Raw genomic sequence first — 19041 nt, forward strand, 5'->3', positions numbered from 1 at the left:
GTCACCTCAGTTTTAAACATCAGGCATTTACACTGTATTTAATAACTACTATAACCAACTCATAATGTCTCACCCACTTCAAATGAATTGCTAACGGCTACCCATAAATTTGATGCACACTATTCTCCACAATGTTGTAACTCCATTCAACTGCAGTTTCTTAAATAACTTGTGCCATCCATCAACCTGCAAGGATCCACTACTAATAGCACAACTGCATGCTGCCCTTGAAGTGGTAGCACAGCATCCACCATACTCGTTGTAGTGATTTCCTACACCCAATTACACTTTCTGCATTAAACAATTATAAGAACTACAGCTGTGCTGACAATTCTTAACAAATGTTGCCCAGTAACCACCAAAGCAGTCAACAAACAAATTTATCCATTCAATAAAGATCCAGTCTTCACAAACAACCTGAGTATCAGCCCAAATTTTGGAAATAACTAAATGGTCAATCTCATTGCTTAAGAAATTAGGACATATTGTACTGCATATATTGAGCCCAAAATAAGGTTTCTAAACGTTTGACAAATTTGACTTAAGATGATTGTGAAGGATACTCTGATAGCTTTTACAGGCTGACTAGCCAAACACATTAGCATGGTTATGCATTAAGGATGAGTTTTCTGATTTCTCCAGCATGTTTCAAAATATGTGGCAAATTTCGAGTGAATACAACTTCCTAGCTAGAAGTTAGTGTGGATTGTTTTTTAGTGCTGGTTAAGTATATCAGACTATCTAATAAGTTCATATCAAATGGAATGCAACATTTGACACTAAAAAAAATGTTTTCCCATTTGGCAAGCTAAATTTAAAATAGCCAATTGTATGGGATGTGTTGGTTGTTTATAATTAGTAAGTACCTATTCTCAATCTCACCTAAGCACAAACTGATTCGCTATTAGTAATGTAAATACAAACTAGCTTTAGAAAAAGGTGTAGCAACCACTACAATCCATCTCATGTTGGATCGAAAAATGTTCATTTCTGCTACCTTGGAATCCAACTATAACTAGTCTTAAAGTTTATTAGCATATTCAAGAACAAACCAACTTTTCATTTGGCGTCACTATTGGAAAAAAATGGAGCAGATAAAAATGATTCTGTACTGCTAGCATACAGCATTAATCCTAAGCTTATACGGTTATAGTATTTATCCATGGCATAAAAAATGGAAATCAAGAAAAAGGCATCTGATGCATTTTCAAATATTCTTTAGCATGAATATTTATTTTGTAAACAGCATGAGACAAGTTCAGAATATGATAATAGTTCCTACAATACTAAATAAAAATTTAATTGCAAAAGGCTATAACTTTGAAGCTAAATTTTAGGGGTAAAATCCAAGAATTTTACAAAATTACTTACTATTTGGGACAGAACATAACATTGATCGGTTGCAAATACACACGGACAGAATGAACAGCAATCTGAGTGAGAAATGGATTCTTATACAATAGTACAAAATTATATACTATGGGAAAGTGTAACCACCTGCCTAAATTTCATTTCAACAAGAAGGAAAAGGATTCTAGGCTTGTCCATCATTTGGTTTGGGGTAGTCCAATCTAATATCAAAAGTCCTTAGTTTCCCACTGACATCCTTGTACTCTAAGTTCTTTATATCCCCGAAGCTTTCACTGTAGTCCTGATACTCCGGCTTTACACGCCGAACTGGGACAGTTACAGAATAAACCATTCCAAGATCTGGGTCGGCTGACACATTTAACTGTACTTTATCCTCTGAGTCAATTTCCACAAAATCTGAGAGCGCATCTACAATATTGTTGACAATTTTTCTTTTAGCCTCATCAGTTACTTCACATCTGTCAGAAAAGAGGATCATTTTGAGTCTCTGCTTTGCTATCTCTGCATTTGAAGTTCTCTTGAGTTTTCTGGGAAACAATATGTTCCATGCCCAGTTTAGCCGCTCAAAAAAATTCATATTTGTGGCTTTACGAACAAAGTCTTCAGATTCCTGTGTTACTGAAAGATTCGGGAGGCCATCATCCATAATTCCATTACACCGATGAGACCTTCCCAGATGAATCCTTCTACATTCTAACTGCAAGTCTGTGGAAGCCAGTTGAGGGAACCTGTAGGGATAATCATGAACAAAGCAAGTGCCAGGTTTGAATCTACCAACCTGTTAATACAAACAAATGAAATCAGGGTAACAAGAACTATTTTTTGTCAAAACAATAGATACCAAAGAAGAAAGTTACAACTCAAGTTCAAATATATCTTCCACGAGACTCTTTCCACAATATTGGTTTTCATTGCCAAAATTCAAGGGAAAAAATCTCCCAGATAACCAATCTAAGAAAACATAAAATCAGGAAACCAAACAACCATCTATTGTAAGTTATAACATATATTGAAGTTTTCAAACATATACACTATTTCTCATTCTAAAACCTGTTATTAATTCAGAACAACTAATTTTGCCTTCTCACATAGATAAGCATCCCTCTCTCAGGTCAATCATAAATTGTACTTAAAGACTGATAAATCTGAATAAGCAGGGAGTCTTTTACGCCTGCAGCAGATGGTGATGAACATCACAGCCATCAGGAACCATGTTGAATAGCTCCATATGGCTGCAAGTGATACTGTAAGAAATAAACAATTTTCAAGTTGGACAAATTCCAATCAAGAAAGGTCCATGATGACAGCACATCCTGGTATTTCTACTTATATATTGTTGGTTATCCGATGTATAGGGCTCTCTCATTGTAGAGAGGTCCAAAGACTCACTCAGGCATTCAACTTTTGATCACTGAATGGCACACATGCTTGGCAATACCAAGTCGAATATCTTTTCTTAGGTGTTAAGGTGATGCATTTCTTACTAAATTTTATATTTTGTCCTTTTAAACAGAATATAATTCCTGGTTTCAATATTCATCATTTATTCGTAATGAGCTTGTAAATCTATTTATCTTTCTTCTGTGAAAAATACTACAAAAGGCTGCATAGGCAATGATAATATTGCACTCAATTACAGCATTCTTCTTTAAAATTGAAGCTCCCAAAAGAATAACGGACGTCAAATAAAAATTAAACATCTAACAGTGAATTAGACCATTTTCTGATATATTTGGTCCGGGATACAAGCATACATATTACATCCAAGGCATTAACTTCAATGATACAGCATTTAATTAGTTTCTCAGTGCACAAATATTTCTAACTTATCCATACATATGGTTTTTAAGTCTCACTATCTCTTCAGCGACTCTCTTGAGAACATTCCTGGAAGATCCTGGGGTAGCCTATCCCCCCCTTGGGGTCTCTGACCATCAAAAAGTCTTAGTTAAATAACTGAGGATGCTTTCAAGCTCCTTTAGAGGCTCTTGATGAACAAACGGAGTAGATAACTGAAAATAAAAAGTTCCACCCGAAGTAGATGTGTAATGCCCCTCCTTAAACGCAACTTTATTTTCTACAGCAGTTCTTTTCTTTCCCTTCAATTCCCTTAAGGAAAGATAATTAATATAATAAAACTGAAATTAAATAAAGATTAAACTTGATAATGGTCAAAACTCAAAAGGCATATTAAGGGGTTTCAATGGGATTGTGCTCTAATGGCAGGGCCATAAGGTTCTCAAGATGGAGATCTATTTTTGAATCCTGAAAGTGACATCTAGTGTTGGGATTCCAAGTGGTGGCTCTTGGACTTCCATTGTGGCTTCTAGGTTGATATGAGTTGAGTAAGTGGATTCTAAGTTGAATAAGTGGCTGCTTAGTTAAATATGTTGATTGAGGAGGAGGTCCCCCTTGTGATCTCTCCTGGACTTGGGCCAGGCTATAAATCCCAAAGCTTGCCGATCAAAAGAAACAAAGGCATATGAAGCAATGTTTTTTATTAAATTGTACGAAAACCCAAGTTATAGGACGAAAACCCATAACTTGTCTAGATATCAAAGACAGACATTTAAGGAAAAATAGCTGCAAATTGGAAGAAGAAACATAGCACAATATCAAGATAAGATTATTTTCAGAATTATGACAAAGTGAAAAATATGACTATTATATTATAATAAAATTCATGATTCTGATTTAAGTTATATTAATAAATATAAATGCAATTATCATTTTAGAATTAGAAATATTGTTTTAAGTCAAAAAGAAGAAAAGTTCTAGAAAGGGACATTACAAGATGAGAATCATAATTCCTGACCACTCCAGATGTTTATAGAATAGACTTCAGTGATTAGATAATCTAGTTTGATGCGTAGATTTAGGAGCTTCTGGTCTTCAACAAAGCAGCTATATTGGAGATCTGGAATTCAGCAAGCTAAAGGTTAAAACTTTCATTTTGTCCAGAGAATGTGAAACGATTTACCTTGTTTTTCCTCTAAAGGAGGACATGAGAGAATTTTATAAAGAAGTCCTTGGTTCCTAGCCTCCTAGGTGTTTTTTGTCCTATTCATCTGTTATTGGACAATTAGACTTGATTGTCATGAGGAAATCTCAATAACGTCCTGAAGTGGATAAGGTTATCCTTTTCATGTCTGGAATTCTAGCAAAAAAATATTTGTCACAGTACATACTACAGATAATCAATGTTAATCATAGATGGAAATTTTCCTTCTAAAAAATGAGAAAAAGAACCTTACGAAAAAAAAATTCAAGGTGAATTTGATTGAAGAAGTTCTAAAGACTCAAACTAAAAGCCATCAACCTAGTGCCTTGATATTCTTATATAAAGATATTTATATCGAGAAAGTTCTTTCAGAGTAGATTTTAATGCAAGAATGCAAAATTACACTAAGCAATGGAGTCGGAATACTACTCATTTAGAATCAAGAAAAAAAAAACAGGTCATGCAATAAGAAGTTAGAAACAGAATCAGGAAAAAAAATCTGGTCAAGAGGACCATTTGACAAGAGAAAGCAACAGCAAGTATGATCTCTTTCCTTTTGTCAAAGTTGACATAAGGCAAGAAATTCAAAAAAGATAATAAAATAATGACAAACATGGCATAAGATAACACCTAGAATGTTGGACTGATGACCATGGGAAGGGTTGTAGCCTTTCTGAATAAAAAATAATTCATTACATGTCCATACTGAAGCCAGATATATAATGCATAATATAAAAAATGCAAGTGTGCTCTGCTTTCAGGTCATTTAACACATAGATTAAAGTTACCAAAAAATTTATCCAGAAGTAAGGGCTAGTATAAATTCAGCGGGCTAACCAAGTAGATGAAAAATGATGCATAAAAATGACACAAGTAGTAAATTAACAAACAATCTCATGAAAAATATCATCTAAGATTACTTTGACTTCCTCCATTTTGATAAAAAACTCCCATCTCTATATCTTTGTCGATCTTATATTACAATCATTGAAGATGAAAGAAAATAATATGAAGGTACTCTGTACAGTTTTTATAAAAACAGTATAAAATAGGCACAACTAGGATCCATAATAATTTCCAACGTATATCTAGTCCCAACTTTCTCCAACATCTTCTTCATTGTTTCATCTTAAACAAATACCCCACAAATTCCAAATGAATATCATTAAATTTACTGTCAAATATGTCCTGTGATGGTATCCTGTTGAAGAAGCAAGACCAAAACCAACATATATGCATTACTTTATCCTCTTGATATATGAGGGCCGTCTACTAAATCTTTTAGTTTATTGAATAAATTTTCATGTCCTACAGACAAATCACTAGTCTTCTTACATCATTTATCTGCTTCTCCTTCCTAGGATTAGATACGCTTCGATACCAACCAGTCAGGTACACATCTTTGAAGTCAAGCAGCTGAATCAGGTGGAAGTTTTGATGAAGTGATCTTCCAAAAAGTTGTGCTCGAAAAAGGATGAGATAAAAGACAGGTAACAAAGAATAGATTAAAATGCCAGTAAAAAACTTCTTTAATAAATAAGCAATATAGACTAACAGGTATAGCAGTTGGAGGATTATCATCACTAATGACAGCAAGAAGAGCTATCATGTAAATCATTAGGAGTAATTGATCCATAATAGCCTACATTACCGGGTCCGCCTGCTGCCAAGCCCAATCTGGGTCCGGGTACCAGTTCGGTTCGCGTAGGGGTCCAGCAAATCTTTTGAGAAATCCGTCAAGAAGGCAAGACAAATCAATAGAAAATGGGAGTACGGTATCGCCTGAAGCGGCAGTCAGGTGGATGAAATGCCGGGTTTTAATTTTAATATATTAAAGTTTAATATTTTAAAATTTAGGTTCTAAGTTCTTAAAAATAATAAGTATGTTAAATTGAATATATTTTAGTATTTATAATATTTATATTATTTTTTTGATATATATATATATATTATTGCATGTTTTTTGTACTAACAAACCTAAATGAACCCAAACCCCAAAAAAAAATTTAGCCGAACCGGATTCTCAAACCCGAACCCAAACCCGCAACTTAGATAATAGCATTAAAATTTCATTGAGTGATGGTAAATGTCTTGAAATTATAGAATCTATAGAAATAAATTCTCCTTTAGAAAACTTAACTCCCAACATAAGCTGGTAAATAAGGTGCTCTGTAGCCTATCAATTTCTATGCTACATTTGGCTATTTGGCTTTCATGTTGATCACGTTTTCTTTGTGCTCATTTTATCTTCATCCAAACAACAAGATGCCAAAGTGAATATGAAAAAGCATTTTCATATATCACATCTATAGAAAGAACTTGAGCAACTGTTATTTATCAATGTGTCTTCAATTAGTATTTTACAGTTACCTTTGTACCAAAAGCAATAGAAACATACTTAACTTCGGCAATGAACAAGTATTCCAGGCGTCTCAATGACTTTAACTCCACATGGTCCAAATCTTGTTGTTAATGAAATCCTTTTGTTTCTAATTTTCTAAACACTGTTTGCCGGTTTCTTCATGTTATCAAAGTCACTTGAAGAGTTTCTTCATGTTCTAAGATACATATGGACAGCTTCTCATCTTCATTGTCATTCTTTACATATTCCATGAGAGGTATTCTTTCCTTTGTGGTCATATAATCACTAAAATTGTAACAACTTTTTCTTTGAAATTATTTTTTGAGCTTTCCCCTTCTCTGTAATGTCCCCTTTTGGAATATTCCTGATTTTTACCCTAAAACAACAATTCCAACTTAAGATGAGAAATGCAATATATTTATAAATATAACTTTATAATAAAATTACCAATTTTAATGCCCTTTATGGGCTATTCCTGGTTTAGGGTCTGCCAACAATATTAATTAATAGAGATTGACAATTAAACGTTAAATTTCAAGAATCCATGATAGCATCTAAATCCATATAAACATCGTTCACATTTAAATCAATATACCCTAATATCATTAATTTAGTTCAAGGCATATTCCTACAGTCAAACATATTAAGAGTTCACTGGAAATGCTTGCAAACAGCAATATTGAGGATGGCCGTCCTTGTATTGTGAGAGCATGGAAGGATTTCTGGCCCATTTGGTCTACCAGCCCAAGAGCATGGCAGGATTTCTGGTCCCTCCATCTCAAAGTGGTGTACTTGATAAGATGAATGAAGGTCATCGTTCTCTACCAAGCCCAAGAGCACAGAATGGATTTCTGGTCCATTTGGCCTCCTGGCCCACGAGTCTGGCAGGATTCATGGTCTATCCATCTCAGGGTGGTGCACTTGATATGAAGAATTTCAAGTCCTCCACCTCTCGTGAACTCAGAAGGCCAGCTATCCTTCCTATTTGCAAGACATTTCTATAAATTCCAAAAAGGAATTTGCTATATTAATTGCTATAAATACCTCTTAGTGGAATGCAATAGACTTACTTACAAGTGGCTGCAATAACTTGATTTCTGCAATATATATATGTATATAGCTGTTCCTAATTTATATTCAAAGATTATTCTTGAACCTTATTTCAAAATAATACTCTTGCTGTAAACAATATGAACATTTATTTCCAATAGATATCTCTTGTCTTAGCTTCGTTGATTTCTGAATTCCATAATTGCTCAATTACAGTTTGGTTCTTGTCAATCTTCTTGATTTTCACCAAACCTTCCGGCCTTCCATATGCTCTCTAACAGCACCAACTACATATTCCCATCACCATATGAAGACCTCACAACATTGTGAAGGCAACCCTCCAATTCACCATCTAGAAAAATCTTCTAATGATCCACAATATTACCAGCATGAGATAAGTAAGACAGCATACATCCCACAAACTTATAGGATCAATATCTCAGCTGAAAAAAAATGTCAGGAGAATGACTACTTGATATAACTATGTGTTTTATCTTTTTAGGCATTACACTTATTGCTCTGCACTTTTATTTCTTGCCACATTTTATTCTTACTTTCTTTATGTTTTTATTTCTTTGCCACATTTTACTCTTACTTTTGTTGTTGCACATGCACTAGGCACTCACACTATATTTTTCAGCAATATACTTTTTGTCTGTTCCATTGGTCATTCTTGACCGCTTGTGGACATTAATACCTAAATTAATTTTTATTTTACTCTGAAAAAGCCTGAAACTGCAAGGGGTAGTGACTTGTTAGAACTGTGGAAAAGTACACAGCAATTCCATTGGTCAGTCCTAAGTTTGAGCCCTAGGTGGCTACCCTCTTGCACCAAGGTAGTAAAATTAGGCAGTTAGATGTGTTCCAATGGTCAGTCCTATGTTTGAGCCCTAGGTGACTACCATCTTACACAAAGGTAGTAAAACTACGTAGCTAGATGCATTGTGTCACTTATATTTGGAAATATTTGAATGATTTTAAAAATTAAATACAAAAGAAAACTGTGGTATAACCTGAGTTGTCCCAAGGGTGAAGGCCTGTGAAATCTAGAATCAATATCACATGCTTGAATCTGGAGAGGGTAGGGTTGCACACTTCATTTGAACAATATAGAAGGTACATAGAAAAACAATTCTCTTGCAGATTGCTTGCATAAGGGGGGTCTCAGACACCAAATTTGTCTCACTTGGTGGTGGCCTAAGAAACTCCCTTTACTTTTTAACCATAAAAACATCATAAGTTCCAATATTCAACACCTATTCTAATTTCTACTTATACAAGGTTACAAATTTAAAAAAGATAATAACGATCACAAAACTAAGAACCAACTCACATATGCTACATGCTGAAATTACTTGATAGATGCTCCCAAAAATTTCTGCAGAATTTGTTAAGCCAAGACCAACACCAAGCCCACATGGGGATTTCTTTGAAGGCTCAAAAATCATAAACCCAACCTTGACAATCTGCCTACACCTCGAGCACTCGGAATCATGATCAGGGCTTAAAAGTTAAGTCTAAACCATACGTCCCCCATCGACCTACACTTCACACTTATAAATTGCCTTGCACTCCAGACCCCAATTCTCGTAATCGAAACATAGATTCGACTTCACCTAACCACGTTTTTTCTAGACATTTTGTCAAACAGATCGCATGCAAACGTTTACCCTCCGAACCCTCAACCCTAACGAGTTCAAACAAATCAACAGCAATATATTTAGGCTGCACTCTAACAACCCACAGAGTCATTCCCTATTTTAAACTAGATATCGGTACCAAAAAAGTAAATAATCTCACATTCACAAGATCTGGGAACATCAATTTCCAAATCTATCTCGGTCAAAAGTTTATTGACGTCAAAATATTATTGAAGAAAATAGTAGAACTGGCTATAATGTGAAAAAAAACAATAGTTAGTTATTACCTTGGAGAGGAAAGCGGAATTCCTGAGAAGAGGCAGAGAAACGTTGAGATGACGATGATCCAAATTGCCAGTGGGCTGATATGCCAGCATATTGAAATTTGTAAGAAAATGTTTGAAAATTAAGATTATTAGAGATTTTGTTTGGGTGAATCAGCAAAATATTTTTGGAAAACATAGAACCCTCATCGATATGGGCGAAGTGTGCGCACGCTCGTCTCTCATAAGAACGTATTATTCAAAAATCTACAAAATATTCACCCAAAAAAAAGTACAAAATATTTGTTTTTATTAATGAGTGGAGGAGATTTTACACTTTCCCAATAAATGTTACAGATCTTATGAGCGCTATTACAGCTTCAAATTCTCTATTTTTCTATTTTTTGTTTTTTCCCTCCATAGTTCAATGAACATTATTATGATGGAATAAACATCACCCCACAAATATTTATTGAGGTAAATTAATTAATTTATAGGGATAAAAAATCTAATTTAAGATAATGAATTGGGATCTATTATTTAAGGTTTCTTGTAACAATTATAAATGGGGTCAATGCAGGTCAAGACATACCAAAAAAAAAAAAGATACTGTAATATTGAGTCCCGACAATATTTATGTGGTTGTGATTTTTGAGGTACATCATACCATGTGTGCAATGCATTTGAGTGTGAAAAAGAAACATGTTTATGTTAGCAAATTATTTTAGTGGGCAAGAATGAGGAGAGATATTACCAATTTTTTGGCTATGTGCCTAAAGTGAAAAAGGATCAAGGTAGAGCATCAACATTTGGTAGGTAACCTATAGTCGTACATTATTACTAAGTGGAAATGGAATATGATTTCTTTATATTCCATTAGCAGTTTTCTAATATTTGTGCATCATTATAATATCATCATGGTGATACTGGGCAAAGTTGACCAGGTTGGCTATTTCTCACCTATGAGACTATTTAATAGTGTTACTTCTATGGAATGTACCTTTATGGAGGAGATTGTGTTCTTTCATGGAGTGCCTCATAAGATCATTTCTTATCATGACCTAGTATTCATATTCATGTTATGGACATCTTTGCAGTATGCTTTGGTTGTTTGTCTTAATTTCAATTCTACCTATCATCCTTAGATAGATGATTAAACAAAAAAAGTGAATCGAGTGCTTGAGGACATGCTTCACATGTATGTTGTGGACCAGTAGTTCAAATGAAATGACAATTTGTACCTTGTTGAGATTTCCTATAATAATGGGTACCATCGTTCTCTTGGTATGGTGCTATTTCAAGCTTTATTGTTGGTCTTGTTAGACCCTATTGAGTTGGGAGAGGTTAGAGGATCAAACTCTTTTGAGTCTTTAGATGCTATAAGACATGGAATAGTAAGTTATAAAAATTAGAGAGCAATAATTGACTACCTAAAATAGGCAAATGAAGTGTGTAGATGTCAAGAGATTCGATAAATGATTCTCAGTGGATGATTGTGCATTCCAACGAGTGTAACTACACAAGAGCCTAATCTATTATGAAAAAATTTTAAGCTCACACCATGTTTCATTAGACCTTTTGATCAATGATCTATGTTCCTTGCTTTGACTCCTAGACCTTGTTTCAACCCAAATGGACTAGACTAGGGTGTTAGGTGTCATAGTCTAGACCAAAAGGACCAAAATTTGAACCTTGTAATGGTCGAAAAAATTTGAGCGACAAATGATTTTTGATGTCGGCCTTCTTTGTAGTTTTCAACAAGTTTCATGAGGATAGGTATAAAAGCAAGTCTTATCCCCTCATTTGAAACATCTCCCCACAAGTTTCTAATTCAATTCAAGTGAGCAAGCAATCAAGCATCATTAAGGCAATTAAGGAGAGGTCAAGTATGTTGATTTCAAGCATTCAAGATGGCATCCATGATCAATTCTATGTGAAGGCATGCATGAGTTCTACATGACAACATCAATCTTTTATAAAGACTTCAAGTCAAAGGAGATTCATAAATGAAGGTATAACATTTCAATTCAACATTTATTTCCAAATCTAGCCTCTTCTCTATAGGGGTAAGCTCTTTTTTTCATTTCATTCATCATAGGGTTAATTCCAAACCCGGGGTTTGAACTAGGAAAAGCCTATTAACCCAACAACATTTTTCTTCTCTTATGTGTGCATGTTATAGATTTAGAAGAGAAGGAATTTACATATCCAGAAAGTATAGACTAAAACAAATAGAACTATATTTTGAAGAAGCGGAAAACCCTAGACACTAGGGCTTAGCCCCATAGTCCAACACTTTTTCGACAAAATTTTAGGAGGATAATCAGGGCGACATCTTGATTGTAAAAAAAATCGATTTCTACATTTGACACCTTCAAGACTAGATTGCCTAGCCCCATAGTCCAACACTTTTGAGTTCAAATTGCAGGCAGAGGTTCCTCTTTGACTCTCATTTCCAAAACTATACTCAAAGTCTGCATAAATGTTTTGAAAATTTTAATTCACGCCGATTACTCTCAATTTTGCCTCATTAGCCCTAGTTCTTGCATATATACTTATTTTATCTTATCTAGTACAACAATTCAACAAAAAGGTGGTGAAACCACTTGTGCCCAGATCTTTCCAATAGGTCTGAAGTTGGGCCTATTGATTTCATTCACCTTAATGTGATGTTATGAATGGGTTTTATTCCTAGTTTGCATTTTTAGATTAGTGAACCCCATGAACTACCATATTGCATTTACCATTGAGGTGTTCTCCATGTTATTCTCTATAAGAATTTGAATTTTGATTGTACATTATGTGAGGTAGGTGATAATTTCAAATTTATAGTTAGTTCAATATTCACACGCGCACGCACACACACACACACACACACACACATGTTTACATAGATGAAAGTTATTATTATTGTGTTGGAATTATAGATGATTATCGATTATTGCAATTCCATGTTTGGATGATGTCCATTGATATTGAGTTATTTTGTATATGGTGTATGTGATATTGTATTCTATTGGGTGATTGTGCATTGCTTCAACTATTACCTGTGGTGTAAGGACAATATTATTTCTCCAACTATGGTTATATTGGAGATGTCACATTGGCCTTTATTATTAGTAAACCCATATCTTATTCAAATCGAGTGTGAGATGTGTCTTTTAAGACCCTATATGAATCTTCATGTATTGTGTGTTAAGCTATAATTTTTTTATTTTAGTTGTGATTGTTCGTTTATCTATTTACATTTCAAATTATATTCTAATGATGAATCATTGCATTTTAATGATATTTGATGCATTTATAAAATCAAGAAATTGGGGAAAAAAGGAAAACACGCTAGTTAAATGCATTGAAAATTATATTCAGTTTATCACAATTAATTTGAATTATATTTTTAAACTATATCACTAATTGGAAAAAAAATGAGTTAGAACAATTTCATTGTTATTTATTAGAGTAAAAAGGTAAATTGCCTAAGCGAAGCTGCAAAGGGCAAAGCTATGGCTGACATGGTGGACGGGGAGAAGGTGAACTAGAGCGAGAGCGAGTGAGTGGCCATGGGGTCATTGTTTTTCCACGCTCTTCCAATATATTATTTTTAATAGATGTTTTAGTCATGTCTGTAATATTTGGTGCATAGATGCACAGGACTGGTTCCTTCTTTGTTTTGTTTTCGAATGGTTTTAGAGTAGGTTATGACTGTGAATATTTTGGGCCAATGTTTACATCTTTTAACTTGGCCTTTGGATGATGTTGGTTGTACACTTTTATTTCTAAATTAATATACTACAAAATTACCGATAAAAAAAAAAGAAGGTAAATTGCCTAATTAATTATTAATTAGGACCTTTTTGCACTAGCATACTTAAAAGCTTACTTAGTTTAGTTTTTTCTCGAGTCATAAGATTAGGACACATGGGATGATCTAATTTAATTCTCATCTAATGGTTTTATCTTTATCCTTTATCAAGGATAATTTATTAGATATTGTAATTATTATTTATTATCGTATCAGTAGAATTTTTAGGTTTTAATAGCAAATTATTACGTGATTATTATTTTTCCTCTCTTTTGTGATAGGGTGTTCTAGTTGTAGATGATCTCTAGGAGCTATGGGGTATAATCATCAATTCAGACATAGTATCAAAGCTCCATATCTGCAATTCCTTATTTATTTTTTGAAGGATTCAACCTTGAGCATTCAAACAATGCACCCTAGAGAAAAATGAACATCACCACTTCATTCAAAACATCCACAAACCCTAAAATTGCCTATCCAAATGCTACAATCAAAGTATGAAAAAATAAAGGTGAATTTTTTTTAAGGTCTTACAAAATTGTGCTAAAATTTTCATACATCTATATGGATCCATACAAAATCTATATGACTATACTATTTGTATGACATCTTACAACCCCTACATAATAAATTGGCTTCTCTACATAAAAAGTTGACATCTATGTCAATTTTTCAACAAGGTTTTTTAGGTTTTATGGTGACTTTCTAAAAATAATAGTGAAAATTAATATTATAGGTGTGTTAGGCTTTTTAGTGATTTTTTAGCTAATTTTTGGAGTAGCGGATGCCTCGAGTCTCGTGGCAATAGGATCTATGATCACACCTAGTAGCAAGGGATTAAGGCCCTATAGGCAGTGTCACCTAATCACACACTCTGTCACTACTAAATAGCCAATTAGGAGAATTATTACCCAAATCATTGACATCCAATTGCAATTTTACTACCCATATGAGTAGCACTTCCATCTTTCCACCCCAACGCCATCAAGGGACCACCATATGCCCTCCATCATGCCCCAAAAGAGGGGATTTTTATTATTTTTGCATAATTTGGGCAAGTAGAGTTGAAAATGAATAGTCATCAAAAAGCTAGTTCTAAGCTCTTTCCAGTGTTTTTTTTTTAATTATTATTTTTATTGGCTAGTTAATTCACCTATAGAAGTCAAATTATCCTTTTTTTAATTTCAATCTCATAATATTTTTACTGGATCTATAATATTTATGGTCTTTGTGGTCTTAGAAAGGTATTGATGAGATTTTTTATCTATCCATACACTGTTTCTAGAATCTACCCTAGATTTTTTATTCAATTTATCATTATTTCATATTTTGGTTGATTACTTCAACATCTTGGAACCTAATTTTTTTTTGTTTGTATGAGGAATTAATTTTAGTTGTTTCATATGTAGATATTATTGACCTCTATTTATATCATTTGTTAATTTCAATCTCATAATATTTTTACTGGATCTATAATATTTATGGTCTTTGTGGTCTTAGAAAGGTATTGATGAGATTTTTTTAGCTATCCATACACTGTTTCTAGAATCTACCCTAGATTTTTTATTCAATTTATCATTATTTCATATTTTGGTTGATTACTTCAACATCTTGGAACCTAATTTTTTTTTGTTTGTATGAGGAATTAATTTTAGTTGTTTCATATGTAGATATTATTGGCCTCTATTTATATCATTTGAGGAGTGTATCAAGGATTTTTATTCACCCTTCTCTAGTAAATTTAAATAAAGGTAATTATTATTTATAGTAAAATGACATCTTAATAAATCTTGAGTGGCTTAATATTTTTCCTTATCTTTTATGGACTCGTGCCTAATTAGACACATCTAAAATAAAATCAACATGGTATAATATTATTGACCATGTTATAATATTGCTTTGTTCTAGTTTCGATCATGACATTGTGTTTGCTATGTCAGACCTTAATTGTCCCTATATATTTTGGACCAAAATTTGGAATAACTTTGCAAACTCTCGCATCTCTCCATTCTTGAATGGTCCTGCTACGCATTGCCTCATTCTCCTTGGTATATTGCATGTCTTGCATGTTGTGATGGTACAACTTCTCTTTTTTCTCTCACTCCTTTTATTGAGATCACATCTCCATATTTTGTTTCTCCTAATAAAATTATTATTATTCATCCATTTCTCCTATTAATTTAGTAGAATATGAATTTCATTATCTTCCAAATATAGCTACTTGGGATTTCATCCTTGCATGTGGAGTTTCATGTTGTAAATTTGGAGGATTCATTTGAGAACATCCATCTCCTCTTTGATAACACCCCCATCATAATTTTTATCCAATAATAATTATATTTAGAGCTTGTTCTTCATCAATATTGATTGGATTCTAGATTGACATCATATAATTTTTCCATGTAGGCATTTGAGCAATTTTCAAAGACATATATTTGAGTTTGGATTCTCTACTCATCTAGATCATGAGAATATATTTGACAATCACTAGTATATTTGTTTATTCCCAAGAGAAAGAAATGTTGTTTATAGGCAATGGATTGCATTCTATCTCCAAGCTATCATCATTGGCACAAGAGCTACTTCTTTTTGGGAGGCATTCATATTTTCATATTTTCTCTCCTATTGGGGGGATATTCATTATACTTATGTGATAGAAACAATCCTTGGGGCTCAAATTGAATGCCTCTTTCCACCTTTCACTACCATGCATTTATTTCATTTTCTCTCTTTTTGAGAGGAGGTTTTTCCTATGAGGTTTTCTCCTTTTCTATAGTCATGAGATACTCAATTTTTGTACACGAGTACATCATCAAGCTTTGTAGCTAAGACACATCTATGCATTAATCATTAGTGCACTTAATGGGGTGTTAGAGTAAAAAGATAAATCACCTAATTAATTGTTAATTAGGACCTATTTACACAAGGATGCTTATCTTACTTGAGTAATGTACTTTTTTGTCTCAATTCACAAGATTAAGACACATGTTATGATCTAATCTAATCTTCAACTATGGTTTTTTTATGAAGTATAATTCATTGGATATTGCAATTATTATCCATTACTATATCAATATAATTTTCAAGGTTTAATAGTAGATTATTATTTCTCTTTTTTGTAATAGAATTTTTTGATTTTAGGTGATCTCTAGGAGCTATGAAATTTAATCATCACACACTATTAAATTGGGAAAATTGGAAAAATTGGAAAAATTGGGAAATAATTCATTGATTGTAAAATTTAATTGAATTATTCATTATCCATAGAAATAAGAAGTGGCTTTGCATTCTAAGTTATTTTTTAAATGTTATTTGGTTAAAAGAAAAATAGAAAAATGGAAATGAGAAAAAGAATAAAAGGAAAAAGGCTTGCACCTTTCATCTATTCATTCATTTTGCAAGAAATGCTCTCAAAAATATTATCTTAAAAATAATGGAAAAATGATTAATTGGGAGGATTGGTTGGTTTTGGAATTGGATAAAAAAAAGGAGTGAATTTGGTGGTGGATTAAATTGCATGTGGTTTTCCTTTCCAAACCTCATTGAATTGTTGCATTTTTATATTTGTTAAACTCAAAAATTGAGAGTATTTTTCTCTAATTGCTTAGTTTTTTTGAAGTTCTTTATTTATATTTTTCCATGACCATTCTAGTGGATGCATATGGGTTTCAATTGTAGATTTAATTCATTGAATTTATATTATGTTAATAGTGGATTTATTGTAAATTTTTAAAAAGACAGTTTTTGAGCCATGGTTATGAAAAATAATTATGAATTCTTGAAAAGTGAATTTTATTTGATAGGAATGATGTTCATATTTGGAACTTCTTTGTTCTTGAAGAAATTCAAATAAAAAAATTAGAAAATATTAAGGTTCATCAATGGTGAAATTTGAAATTATAGATTTTGAATTGAAAGTTGATTAAAAAAAAAAAAACTATCAATGCATATAAGTAAATTAGAATGGGAGATAGGCCTATTAATGGGCCTCATTGGGTTGATCCAATAAAACAATCTGATAGAGAAGTCGTGTGGCAAAGGTTGGATAAAGGGTCAATCAAGATAAACTTTGATGGTGCTTCCAAAGGCAACCCAAGTCCATCGGATGCTAGATGTGTGGCCAGGGAGGATAGGGGCAATATCCTCGCAACCAGTGCACAGAAGCTCAAAGAAGGAACAAACAATGAGGCAGAAGCTCAAGCATAAATCCTTGCAATCAACTTGGCTTATTGACTCTTTGTTACACACCTCCACCTTGAAGGAGATTCCCAAGTGATTGTAAACTCAATTGTTAAGGGAATAGTGCAATCATGGAAGCTTCACAAGTATGTTACGCTCATTGTTTCAAAATTAAGGCAATTTCATAACTCTAAAGTCTCTCACTTAGCGGGGAACAAGGAGGCAGATGTCTTATGAAATTGGGGTTGCCTTGAGTGAGAAGGCAATCAAAATAAATGGTGGGATGACTTCAAAGACCTCAATCCATTGTTGAGGCGAGTTGATGTGATGATCAAATGGGACAGGGATCCTTCAAGGTGATATGTGGTAGTTTGAAATGGAGCAGGGTGAATGCCTAATAGTGGAGCACATTCGTTGTGTTCTTCAAGGGATATAGTCATTAATGAGGAGGGCAACAATACGTGTGATATAGGGGTGAGCATTCATTTAAACATTCACCGATCTAGTTCTTAGCATTATTTCCCAACTTCTAGTCTAGAAAGAAAGCGTGAGCAGAGACTATGGTTGAGTGCAGGGCGTTAAGACTATGTTTTCGTTGAGTGTGCTATGGAAGACAATTTCTCCCTAAGGACAAACAATCAACAACTTGCCTTCATGGGCAAGGTATCTAAGGAGTGGAGGAGGAACATTTTTAAGATTGAAGACCCCTTCTTTTTTAGGATGGTAGACAAATTCCTGGGTGAAGATTACATGAGCTCCGAGTTTAGATATTGGACCAACATGGATGTGGCATCCATGTTTCTTACTTGGTGCTTGGAGATGGGCACCAAAGAGGATGGTAAATGGTTCATGAGGGAGTGTGTAAGGGAGGAGTGGAAATCTGGATTGGAGAGCATGTTGACAATGGCGCGCCCTAGTGAGGGTTTCATCACCAAGGGTGGTCAATGTATTTGAGATGCTAAATTCATACCGCCCTTGAGGTCATTTTCTGGTTTGGGGTGCAGACAGTGATAGAGAGTAGAGGAGGGCAGAAACACAAGAGGGGTGGTCTCTCATCAAGGAGTATCTATGTGATCGTGGGAAAACAAAGAAGGCAACAAGAGGAGAAGACCCTAAGAAGGACAAGCCAAAACTTGTCTTTCGAAAGGAAGACTATTGGATTAGAAGTGGAAGTCTGAAGGAGAAGGAGCCAAAGTAGTAAGCGACAACATATAGTTTTTGTAAGGAATTTTGATTGTTAATGGTTTGGCCTCTAGGTTTAGTGCTTAGTAGATTGCATCCTATAATGGATGTTTGTAAGTCGAGGAGTCTATAGCTAGTATTTTTTGAAGGGGTGTCTTGTGCTTAAACCGGTATCTTTGTTCAAGCTATGG

The 19041-nt window shown here is 33.8% G+C and overlaps 1 protein-coding gene across 1 annotated transcript; it reads right to left on the minus strand.

Moving 5' to 3' along the window:
• Positions 1-1310: 1310 nt before the first annotated feature.
• Positions 1311-9997, minus strand: LOC131030906 (cell division topological specificity factor homolog, chloroplastic). Its single transcript, XM_057961862.2, has 2 exons — positions 9712-9997; positions 1311-2149 (listed from the first exon to the last, which is right to left on the minus strand). The coding sequence occupies exons 1-2, from the start codon at positions 9799-9801 to the stop codon at positions 1535-1537; spliced, it is 705 nt and encodes a 234-aa protein (XP_057817845.2). The 5' UTR covers positions 9802-9997; the 3' UTR covers positions 1311-1534.
• Between the last annotated feature and the right edge of the window lie 9044 nt (positions 9998-19041).

The sequence above is a fragment of the Cryptomeria japonica genome, chromosome 10 (assembly GCF_030272615.1).
Source record: "Cryptomeria japonica chromosome 10, Sugi_1.0, whole genome shotgun sequence".
NCBI lineage: Eukaryota > Viridiplantae > Streptophyta > Pinopsida > Cupressales > Cupressaceae > Cryptomeria > Cryptomeria japonica.